At 45.6% G+C, this 12,851-nt stretch overlaps 2 protein-coding genes across 2 annotated transcripts; both read right to left on the bottom strand.

Annotated features, from left to right (window-relative positions):
- Window positions 1-1,658: 1,658 nt before the first annotated feature.
- nrn1lb (neuritin 1-like b) lies at window positions 1,659-5,593 on the bottom strand (the record flags this gene model as incomplete). Its single annotated transcript, XM_083650665.1, has 3 exons — window positions 1,659-1,965; window positions 2,873-3,020; window positions 5,539-5,593. 3 exons carry the CDS (start codon window positions 5,591-5,593, stop codon window positions 1,659-1,661), a joined length of 510 nt encoding a protein of 169 aa, XP_083506791.1.
- A 3,519-nt stretch (window positions 5,594-9,112) lies between these two features.
- Window positions 9,113-10,628, bottom strand: thap11 (THAP domain containing 11). The gene has a single exon (XM_083651223.1). It carries the CDS (start codon window positions 10,530-10,532, stop codon window positions 9,678-9,680), a length of 855 nt encoding a protein of 284 aa, XP_083507349.1. The 5' UTR covers window positions 10,533-10,628; the 3' UTR covers window positions 9,113-9,677.
- Between the last annotated feature and the right edge of the window lie 2,223 nt (window positions 10,629-12,851).

The raw sequence follows: 12,851 nt of genomic DNA, 5'->3' as shown, positions 1-12,851 counted from the left end.
CTGTCTGCTGTCCTAACATCATCTGATAATGATGATGTAGTAGGCTAAAAATAATAATAATAAACAAACAAATAAATAAAAGTGCACACAAGGAAAGCTAGGACCTCAACGAAGCTGTCTGACAAGGAAGGTCTTTTACTCTCAGTGCATTAATCACATCCCTACTACCTGAAATAGTAGGACATGAAATAGTGTGAATTTATTCAAACAGTAGCAGTTGGTGTTCAGTTATCTGAGGATGTGACATGAGCTATTACCAATTTGCTTCATTTACATTCAAATTCAATTAATCAGGTTATCCCTAAGTTGTCAACATGAAAGGACTATCCCACCGTTTGAGGGCAAAGCATGTACAATGATAAAGCTTATATTGATAATGATCAAGTCAATCATGCCAAAACAAATATGCCACCTTGTGCATGTTTCACATTGTTTCAGTTTCTGAAGTCACGTGGTCATAACGACCCTTACTGAAGAGTGTTTGCCCTTGTGTGTTTGGAGGCTTCGGGGCGAGCGGGAATCTCTGAGAGCCAACAGTCATCTCTCTCGACTTCAAGATCCCCTAGCCCCGAGTCGGGACTCGTTCTGTTAGCTTAGCCACCGCTCGCTGGCAGAAGAGTCCCGTGTACATACATAGACTAGCATGCGACTTTCGCTCCCAAGCTGTCTACATCAGCGATACGCACGTATTTACAAGTCCCACAGAAACATTTCAAAGCCACCTACTAGAGAACAAGGGTTCAGAGCTTCTCGACGACGGGTTTAGAAAGCTCGACCCTGCTCATAAATGCCTCTTTTCATCCGAAGTCTGTCTTGGTGATATTATTTTTTCTGGGTTGCAGCTCCCAGCCGTCAGAGCGCTCAACAGCCTCACTCTGGTTGAAAGCTTGGTAAAAAATAATATCACCAGCACAGACTATGGATGAAAAGAGGCATTTATGAGCAGCGTCGAGCTTTCTAAACACGTCGTCGAGAAGCAATGGACCCTTGTTCTCTAGTAGGTGGCTTTGAAATGTTTCTGTGGGACTTGTAAATACGTGCGTATCGCTGATGTAGACAGCTTGGGAGCGAAAGTCGCATGCTAGTCTATGTATGTACTGTACACGGGACTCTTCTGCCAGCAAGCGGTTGCTAAGCTAACAGAACGAGTCCCGACTCGGGGGTGCATTCCTTTATAACTGGGGACTGGTAATCTTATGACTTCAAAGGTCATGAGCTGGGCGGTGACGTCATCAGAGCTGGTATTTCCCATTCCAAACTCGTAGGAGTCTCAGCAGCCGCAACCTCAAAAATCCAAGATGGCTGCGCCACGCAACAACAGTAGTAGTAATCGTAGTAATATTGTTTAGCACTTCTGTTTTGTTTGTGTCTCATTAAATCAGCTGTACACACAGCACTGCCTAACTTCTATCTGTGTGGACATGAGGCTGCAGTGTTTGTATGCGCAAAATGCAGCGAAATGCCATGTTGTCAATTGTTATTGCTAACAATGGCTAACAATGGCTAGCCTGGCTAGCGACTGGATCTGACCAATCAACAGTGAACTTCCCAGCTCAAGTTTTTTGCAAATGGAACGCTAACAAAACGGATGTGATGTCATTTAGCCTCCACATCCCAGTTATTTTGCGATAAAGGAACGCACGATAAAGATCCCCTAGCTAGAGCCTGAGCAGAGCGAGTAGCGTGCTGCATGCTGGGAAAAGTAATAGATTGAAGGTGGGGCCGTGCTTGTGTGTGTGTCCTTTCAGTGTCTCCTGGTTGGTCTGGTCGGAGGTGGGAGGGCTTGTCGGCGGGGGCACAGTGCTGGGTGCAGCAGCGGTGGTACGGCTGGCACACATGTCATACAGGTTTCCAGAAAACTGTGTCTTCCTGGACTCTTCTCTCAGAGACTCCCATACTGCTGCTGCGTCTCCGGGACACCCAGCCAGCGCCGAGTTGGCACACACATGGAATGCATTCCAGGACCTTCAAGGACCAAGACAGGAACACACGTCGGTGTAAGTGGAGCAATGCAATGACTGGGAAACTGTCTGGATGGATCTGAAGTATCGAAGGACTTCTCTTCTAACACAGACTTCTCAAACATTTTGACTTGTGACCCGTAACAACTTGCAACCCCTGTCACAGGCTGCATTAGCAGAATAGTGAACAAAAATAAAATAATTGATTTTCCCTTTTCCGGTTGTTTCATCTGAGGAGGAAAATAGCTCAAACCTATATGGCATTGTGTAGGTGGTACTTGCAGCAACCCATGTTAAGGGCTTGCCCAGGGGTGGATACGAACCGCCGACCTTCGGCTTGGGAGTCAAGGACACTAACCACTGCACCAAGAGAGCTAGCTCCCTTGGCAGAACTGATTAACATGCCTGTATACTGGGGAGTGAGTTTAACCAATACACTCGCTACCACACTGGACATACGAGGAATCAACGCTGATTCACCTCGGTTACATTTATATATAGGAAAATCGATAAAAAAAATACACAAATGTTTTCCTATGCCTCATCTCACAGCTCCCCAAAATGATCTTGTGACCCCCTGGGGCATCCTGACTCTCCATTTGAGAACCACTATTCTAATGCACATGCAGCACCAGGAAGGAATTTGGGAGAAAAACCAGTCAAGCGAGTCCAAACAAGCTGAGGACATTAACAGTTCAAGAGTAGTAACAAAGGAGGCCGGATGTGACTGAATGGATACCATGCTGAGGGCGAGAGACACACACACACACACACACACGGACGCACACACACACACACACACACACACACACACACACACACACACACACACACGCACGCGCACACACACACACACACACACACACACACACACACACACACAGTACACACAGTACACACAGTACACACACCTGCAGATTGCATCTATATCCTGTGTGCTCTGGCCTTTTTGCGTTTCCACCAAACTGTCCCCAAGTGTGAGCAGACACTGAGCAAAGCTCTTGTAGATGGAACCACATGACATAGGAATGGCAGCTCCCAGACACACAGGGACCAAACCTGTTGGAGAGAGGAGGAGAAGGAGGAATCTTAAAACATCACATCATCCATCAACACTGGCTCAATACATGTGTACTTTACACAGTACATACATTTTTTTTTTTTTCAGACGGACAAGCCCGTCTTTATTGTCACACGATTACAATCAACACATGCACGGAGGGCCACAACACACACATGCTGACGGTGGCCGGTGAAATTTGTCCTCTGCATTTAACCCATCCTGGCTTTGTCCTTTCCTCCGGGGGGCAGGCCAGGAGCAGTGGTCGCTTTTCTCGTACAGCGCCCGGGGACCGACTTCAGATGTTGTCGTCACTGGTCGGATGACGATGACGATCTGATCTTCTGCATGTTTTTAATGGGGGGGGGGGTTATATACGGAGGAACCCCCCTGGGGGAGCACGGGGAGAACATGCAAACTCCACACAGACAGAAAGGCCCTTATGACGAGATACCCCACCTGGGCAGTAGGCACTGAAGATATGGGGGGGAACACAACCAGAGCGCCCACAGTGTCCCAGGCGAGAATCGAACTCAGGACCTTCTGACTGCGAGGCGACAGCTCTACCACTGAGCCACCGTGCCCCCTTGTTGTACATCCAACTGGACCAACGTTTTCTGTAGCTGCCACAGGAAGAACAGCCTCTGGTGGGCCTTTTTTGCCCCTAGGAATCTCGCGCGCCACGCACGCACGATTTGATGTTGAGTGAACGCGTGCTCGATTCCTAGGGTGGAGGCTCTGGAGATGATGCGCCACTTGTCCTCTCCTCTTCTCCCTACTTACACTCCCACCACTTATATACGAGGGATCAGTGTTGGTAAACAAAGGGCAGCTTATAATGGGACCCTATGGAGCCAGCCTTGTGTGTCTCACGCTAGCAGGCTGTGCTTTTTACTAAATTCTCTTCATTTTAAAAACTGCAACAGTTCACACAACTTTTAACACAACATACATATATTATACACTTGAGCTACTTCTGCTCTCACTCAGAATGTCAAAATATAAGCGATGTGATGTAGAGTTTTTGAGATATTAACATTTGTTTGGCACAACTCATACTAGTTAACTGCTGCGGTTCAGGGGTGTCACTGATGACATCACAATCATGACACACCGCCACCGTCCACAGACACCACTTAGCCAATTTTATCTAGGAAGATGGCTGTGGTGTTGCCCTCCCACCTGAGGTCCTGGGATATTATGGTTCCTAAGAATCTGAATGACTCCTCAGTGTTGACTGGGGAGTCACACGTGATGAGGGGTACGGTTGGGGCTCGTCTCCTCCTGAAATCCACAACCATCTCTACAGTTTTTAGAGCCTTTAGCTCGAGATGATTCTGGCTGCACCAGGAGGTCAAGCGGTCCACTTCCTTCCTGTAGGGCAGGCGGACTCATCCCCATTGGTGATTAACCCAACGAGGGTTGTGTCATCTGCGTACTTCAGGAGTTTGACCGACGGGTGACTCCTCGAGGTGCAGCCATTTGTGTCGTAGAGGAAGAGTGGAGGAGGAGGACTTGTGGAGCTCCAGTGCTGATGGTCCTGCGCTCCGAGACATGCTTGCCCAGCCACACACGTACTGCTTCTTGTCTGTCAGGAAGTCAATGATCCTCCTGCTGGTGGCCTCAGGTACGTTCAGCTGCGACAGCTTGTCCCGGAGAAGAGCTGAGGAGATGGTATTGAATGTGGAGCTGAAGTCCTAAAACAGGATCCGGTGTAAGTGCCGGGGGAGAGCAGGTGCTCTACTGCAGTGGTTCCCAACCTTGTTTGTCCTTTGTACCCCTTGAGCTGTTTTGCCATGCCATGCCTATAGTACCACCTCACTCATGCGATGATTCTCCTAAATTAGTTATATTAACCTCTTATTAAACTCATAGTACGCCTCTCTAACACATCTGATTAGTAAATGGAAATGATTTGAATGACTCCCCTAATACAATTTTGACAGTTTTCAATGGGAAAAAGTGAGTTTTAGACACACACACACACACACACACACACACACACACACACACACACACACACACACACACACACACACACACACACACACACACACACACACACACACAGAGAACATGAAGGGACAGTGAACATTTCATTAGGTTAAGTGCATTTGTAAAACCTCTCCCTCCTCAATTTCAGAACAAGCTCAAAAGAATATCCCTTATCATCCATCTGAACTACTTTGAGCTATTTCTGACCAGCCTGCTGAAATTCCACGACGTTAATTTCCACCAGGCTCCAGTTCAACAAAAAGTTCAAATGTACAGAAATAGACAGGTATATAAATAGACATATCAGGTCAAACATGCACAAACGAGAAAACCAGTAACATTGCACAAAATAGTACAGGACCCCTGTGTCATATTTTTGTCAAATTCAACATACCATATACAAACTTTTTTGTGAAGAGATACAAATACACCCCCCCCCCCCCCCCCCACACACACACACACACACACACACACCCACACACACACAAACACACACCAGTTCTAGAGTAAAGACGTCCTTACTGAGGCAAAGGGCAAAAGGCAGCAGCATGGTGACGGTGGCTGGATGGGACTTCATACTCAGTCGGCTCATCAGAGTCCAGTGGACCAGAGTCCCACCTCTGGATCAGGCTCTGATGTCAGGACGATGTGATGCTGTGATTCCATAGAGTATGTTGCTGCTTTTAAAAGATGATGTGTCCCGTCATCCGCTGAGAACAGACCGCAAAAGTGCAGCAATGCACACAGGCACAGAACCACGGCTGGATTAACAGTGAAACAGTGATGCAACACAGAGCACAAGGGGATGCTGGGTGTGTGTGTGTGTGTGTGTGTGTGTGTGTGTGTGTGTGTGTGTGTGTGTGTGACATGCATGTGCACTAGGGAGGGGCACAAGCCGAGCCGAGAGCATCACAACATCTGGATTAGAGCATTCTCATTTCCGGTCTTTAGTGTTAAGAAGAACATGTATTTGAGATAATAAAAAAAAAACATAGCATAGTAGTACAATTGAGATTGTGCAGAAACATCCCCAGTCACTACTATTTCACAATTACTATTGCACTACGGGTTTGTTACAATTCACAGTACAAGGAGAAATAATCTGATGTTTGAGGATTTTTCTTGCCAGATGGAGCATGCCCCCAGTGGCATGACCTGAGAGTCCTCTGAGAGTGGCAGTCCTCTGAGAGTGATCACAACCTCAGCTCTCTTATGTCATACGAGTGAGGGTGGAGTGATAGAGTGCTGCATATTGATACTAGAGATCAGTGAGATCAGGCACAAAAAATAGTTTTGGGCTCTCCAATCGCAAAATATTTACCATATTCCCCCATCACACATCACTGAAATGCTGTCTTACACCCCCCCCCCCCCCCCCCCACACACACACACACACACCATCCGAATCCTCTGCTACGCCCCCCAGATGGCTCACACTGCATGCATTAGTTTAAGTCCTGTTTCACATCTGTATACTGACACAGGAGGAATGGTAACCCATTGTTAATCTGCAGCTTAAAACAGCCATTAACTGCAGAGTAATCTGTCTGCTTCTGAAGCCGCTACCTGTCTACAAATCTATCTATCTTGCAGCCTGAATACAAAATGTATTAAATTGATGTTTTTTGGAGGCAACAATTGGCACAAAATACCCAATGACAAAGCAAAAATATGAGATAACCATTAAATTGTGTGAGTCAGTACTGTGGAGATTCTGGAGAATCATCTTTGGCAGCGATTCAATATTCTCCCCATTCTTCTTGCAGATTTGCTCAAGCAATAAGGTTGACCTTCAAGTGATCGCATAGATTTTCAATGGGATTCAAGTCTGGGCTTTGGCCGGACCACTCAAGGATGTTTCATGTTTTGTGCTGAAGCCATTTCAGCATTGATATTGTAACTATGTGTGATGTTTGGTTGTTTGACCAACTCTAGAAACATCTTGTCAATTCCATGGCTGATCCATTTCCCAATGATGGAACTTACTGTGCTCTTGTGAACTCCCAACACGTAATACATTGTTTTATATCTTTCCCAGATCTCTGCCTCCTCAAACTTCTTCCTATGAATTGACAGTTCCTTGGACTTCAGGGTACGATTTTCTCTCTCTGACCTACATTGTCATCTGTGGCTGTGAGAATTCCCATTCATTTTCTCCATAGACATTTCCAAAAGTCCTTTTTAAGGCTGGAACCAAGCCAACCAGCCACCTACTGAGTGACCATAAAACATTTCACTTGGAGCAAAAATTAAAAAATAAAAGGCTTTTTATTTTTTGTTTGGAAAGTTGGGAGTTTCATCCAGCCAGTGAAATACGCATGTTTGTGCACCGTATATAGGGAAAAGATGAAATGTACAACAGTATCAAGATACTTGCAAACAAGAACATCCCTCAAAATGGGCAGTGTGCATGGTTTTCACTGCAGCCAAACACCACAGCAGCAGATCACAGTGATGATCGGCTCATCCTCTCTGGGTGAAGTTGTGCTCATCAATGAAATCAGATTCTGTAGTGTTTGGTTGGAGTGAAATCCTGCAGACTCTCAGCTCTCTGTGGCTCCTAATATGCCTTTTTGTAGGCAAGGGTCTTATGTGAGCAAAATAATACCTTCAATAATAATCCATAGTGAGTTTTAAATATCAGGCCAGAAACCTTTTGACATGAGCAGGTGTCATATTTTTAGTTGATGGCGGTCTCAATTTGGGATCAAACATGTCATTCTTAATCTGATGCCAGACACTGATATTATTGGATGGTATTTTGGGACCATGTACTTTTAGTTTTACATCATAACCACGACATCATTACTCTGGAAGGGTGAGTGACACCTGTTGTTGTCAGTATGAGGCTACTGTAGGGTCTGAATGTAAAGACTGTCATGAGAATGGGAAAGGGAGATTGAGTTGTGTAAATTTGATTGACAACACTGGATTAAGGCATTATGCAACTCTGCTGGGAGTAGAAATAAACCCAGATGAGATTAGGATCTGGATCCTCCCTCTCTCCAATGCTCTATAAATTCATTCATCTCTCCCTTTTTCTGCGTTTCATGAAACACATGATTGAATCCCATGTACTGTATTTGATCAAAACGATGCTGTTAACGCTCAGCGTGAAGAATCACATCATTTCCTGACACTGACATCACATAAAATCAAACATTTCATTTTTTTTTTAAATATGTCACAATTAAGCAAATGACCATCCACGCTACTGACACAAACAGAACAGATAAGGTATAAATTAGGCCATATAGAATGAATGAAAGCTAAATCCTGTGAAGCTTTTATCCCACTGCCATCTAGAGGGTGTAAAACTTGCTGCAACATGCAGGCATCTAGTATCCTGCCAACTGAAAATGAGGCTGGCGCTGCAATTACTGCTCGTAGCTCCTACCATCAACCTTCTGTGTAACAGTCCGGCACAACATAAACAATAGTGGCTATACACACGCATACATTCTCACTTTCTGAAACCTCAATATTGGTGTCAGTTTCACAGACTCAATTGAAATTGTGTCTTCAAATCAATCCCTTCCGTTTCATTCACGACTAACCTCTTCCTACATGGCAGCCAGCTAAGATAGCAGCTAACAGCTAAGATGGCAGGTTGTACTTCATTATAACTTTCATCATATCGGTGGCCTGGTCTCAGGTACCCTTTTGGACGTATGACAGAAACATGGTGATTCAGTTTTGATCAGGGGGTTCCTGTTTTGATGCCATCACACAACTCCTGATGCATTTAGTTTGATACAATGCAGAATAAACATCACTTTTTCCACAACTCACTGCAGTAAACAACTGAATATCTCCAAGGACATAATTACTCGCCACTCGACTTGGCATCAAAGAAAAGGCACGAGTAAGCCCAACTTTCTGCCTCTTCTCACAACAGCCTGTCACCGATACCCAGATGACTGTCAGTTTAACCATGATGGGCTGAGTTCACCCTTTAGATAAGATTAGCCACAGTCCGCACAGGATCCTCTCTAACACAGCCTATCTATTGAAACCATCACATCATGACACATTTGAAGAATTGAGAAATAATTCAACATGAACCAGTTATATTTCAAAATGAAATTTACTTCAAATTCAGAGTAGGGCATAGCTGTCAGGCCAAGTTCAAAAATCCATAAATGAACGTAACATTCTCTCTGTGCATAAAACACTCAGGAACAGAGCTGAGATGCAGTCATTGAACTTCTGTGTGGTGAGATATGAGCTGGCACATGATTCACACAGAAACAAACAGGCAAATGCTGTTTAGCAACCCAGGAGGCAGACAGTCTTCTCATCAGTCCAGTTATAAAAACGTAAGCCTGTCATTTGTAATTTTGTGCAAACTCTGACTCTCAGTTGAATGGATAAAACAGTTGTTGTCCTCGGTACTAGTTGCAGCCAGGCCAGTAGCGCAAAAGTGGACTGAGCATGTTTCTAATGATTAGCAATTGGGTTATTACTATCAGCTACATAACTATAGCCAACCAACTGGCATTAGGCCTACTAAAAATCAGCTATCTCTAGCCTACTGTTGAAAATAAATTGTCATCGCTCGTCGCTTTGTTATAGAAAATAGGGTTTGATCTTTTGTCTCCAGGGTTCTGGGTGTCATCTCATTTCCCGAAGTTTCGTGTCTTTGTAAAGTTAATCGCCGGTCAGACTTTCTTGACTTTCAAAGAGGTGGCGGCGGCCCCGTACAGCATACGGTCCCGCTCGCGCACCTCCTCCTGCAGCTTGGCCTCGGTCACGCGCAGCTGACGGATGGTCGCCTTCATCTCCTTCATCTTCACCTCCATCAGCGCGATGATGTCCCGCTGCTCGTTGAGCTTCCGCAGCAGCTCGGCCGACGTGGTGCCCGTGGTCAGCGAGTAGGAGTGGTCCAGCGGGCTGCTGGTCACGCTGAGGTAGTGCACGGTCTCCTCGCGCTCGGCGGCCACGGTGCTGTCGTTCTCGGTCGGTTCGGCCGAGCTCGCGGTGACCGTGTAGCAGGTCCCCGGCGGGTCTACCGGTGCGGCTGCGACGGGCAGGCGCGCGGTGCCTAGGTACTCGCCGTTCTGTCCTATCTGCACGATGGTGATGCCGCCTTCCTCGCCCACCTCGCTGCCCTCGGCGCCTTCTCCAGTGATGACAAAACCGGAGCTGGGGTTTGAAACGGTGGCAGCAGCAGCAGCAGCAGCAGCAGCAGCAGCCGCGGAGGATCTATCCGTGGAGCCCTTCCTGCCCCTGCCCCTGCCCCGGCGGCTCCTGCGCTCGTTCACGCCCCGCAGCGGGAACAGGGTCGGGACACGGATGTTGTATGTTTTCCTCCCGCCGGTGAAGTGCACACTGCAGACCCGATGTCCCGTGGTGGGCAGGAAGGTGCTGAAGCAGCCGCTGACCCCGGCCCGCGAGATGTTCTTCAGCCAGATCTCCCTCTGCGTGCTGTCCTTAGGAAAGGTGTAGAAGCGCAGCTCGCGGTCCCGGTGCGAGTTGTTATAGCAGCCAGGAACACAGCACGTGAACCCGGGCATGTTTAGTTCAGCACGGAGCGTGCAAATCTGTTATTTTGATTAAGTTTGGGTTATTTTATTGTTGTTTCGTTCTTCTCCGCGTTGTTATCAAGCTCAGCGGCCTGCAAGCGGAACTACACGTCCCACAATGCTTACGACTTCCTGTTTATTTTCTACAAACGGCGAGCTGGGTATTCGTGGTACGGCGACTGAATCCACTTGTGTTTATGTGGACACGGACCTTGCGAGGCGTGTGTTTTGTTTAATTCTAGATAATTTTTTGATTTATTTTCGCTGGTGAATGTTTTGTTTTTGTTCTTCTCCGCAATGATATCAAGCTCAATTGCCTCAAATGGGAACTACAAGTCCCAGAATTCTTTGTCCCCAATTCTTCTTCTTCTTCTGTTTGGTTTTACGGCGGTTGGCATCCAAAATGTTGCATTACCGCCTCCTTCTGGACTAATACATCCACTGTTCCCCTATTCCATTACAGTCTTTTTAACAGTCCAGTTCCTCTCAAAAAACTGACCACTATTTTCTTCCCCTCCACTACTCCCACACAACCCATTATACCCTTCACACTGGCCTCTATTTGTCCCAGTCTCTGCAGTCCAGTCATCATGATCACCCTCTCTGCTTCATATCTCCTGCATGAGATCAGAACATGCTCCACCGTCTCCCTTACTTGACACTGACTACAATGCCCAGTTGGGTGCTTCCCTATTATACTAAGTGTTCCATTTAAGTTGCTGTGCCCAATTCTCAATCTTCTTATAACTCTCTGTTCAATCCTATTAGTCCCACTATTCCCCACCACTCCCACTTTATTTTTTATACTATGCAGATGTCTCCCTTTTATTGCCCTATCCCACTGCTGTTGCCACTGTGTAACTATTTCCCTCCATACTATGCTCTTCCCCTCTGATTTTGAAAGTTTGATGTCAATGTCCACCTGTTCTCTCCTGATCGCCTCCTTTGCTGCCCTGTCTGCTTTCTCATTACCTGCGATTCCTACATGAGCTGGCACCCACATGAACTTAATAGTTTTCCCCTGCCTAACTAACCTTGAATTAACAAACAACAGTTCATATACTAAATCCTGATGACTTTTCCCTGCTCCATTTTTAATACTTGCTAGCGCTGCCACTGAATCACTACAAATTATTACTTTATTTCCCCCCCCTTCCTCCACCCACTCTAACGCTAACAAAATTGCCACTAACTCAACTGCATAAACACTTAAATAATCTGATGTTCTTTTACTGATCTCTACCCTCTTACTGGGAATCACCACCCCCGCCCCTGTTACCTGTTACCTGTGGATCCTTAGACCCATCTGTGAAAACCTGTAAGTAGTTCCCATACTGACTACTCATATGAGTATAGAATTCCTGCACTAGATCTACCTGTCTACTCCTACTCTTTATTACCAAAATGCCCATGTCCACCCTCGCCTCCTTCAAAGTCCACACCGGTCTCACTGGCCACAACACCGTTGGCCCAAACTCTTCCTCATGAATATGCATTTGCTCTGCCACCTTCCTACCTACCCACCCAAAACTTCCTTTCTGACCTTTACCCCTCTCCCAGCAATCCTCCAAGACCCCCTTAGTCGGATGACTCACTCCATGTCCCCTTAAATTTATCCAATAATTAGCCATCAGATGTTTCCTCCTTAACCCCAGCGGCATTTCTCCTGACTCAACTTGGAGTGCGCACACTGGTGCTGTTTTCACTGCCCCTTTGTCCCCAATGTCCCGCCTGTCTATTTTTGTTAGTGAACTACCGCCCCTGCTGGTCGGTAACGGAAATCAGACCTCAGTTAAAAGAAATTGGTGGAAGTTTTTACCTTTTCCCCACTTTTTAATGTAGTTATGAAATATAAACACACACACACACACACACACACACACACACAAATCAATAACTATGTAGCCTATGATTAAATTGAAATTCATATGGCTTCATAAACATATTGTTTCCCCTTGTTTTACCATTCATTGCATTATTTTTTTTAAGAATTTGTATGGACAAAATGGCTTTTATTTTTTTGCTTTTTATTTTTTTCTGAAATATTTGCCACACACAAATAAAAGATTCGTCATATTTACAATGTTCTTATTTAGATGTGTTGATCAAGTAAAAGTAAAATAATATTTTCTATCAAGTTAAATTGATTGCTTGATTTGATTTATTGGTTGATTTAGGACCTACACCAGTAGATCTAAAACATAAATGTTCAAGGTCCATCTAAAAGGTTTAGTGCAAATAATAATCAAAGCCCATTTGCAATTGGGCACTTTGTCTGCATTACCAAATTTAGACTTTCAGTAAACTGTG

This window comes from Poromitra crassiceps (assembly GCF_964638095.1).
Source record: "Poromitra crassiceps genome assembly, chromosome: 14".
Classification (NCBI taxonomy): Eukaryota; Metazoa; Chordata; class Actinopteri; order Beryciformes; family Melamphaidae; genus Poromitra; species Poromitra crassiceps.
Note: the sequence above shows the minus strand (reverse complement) of the source record. Positions and strands in the feature narration are given on the sequence as shown.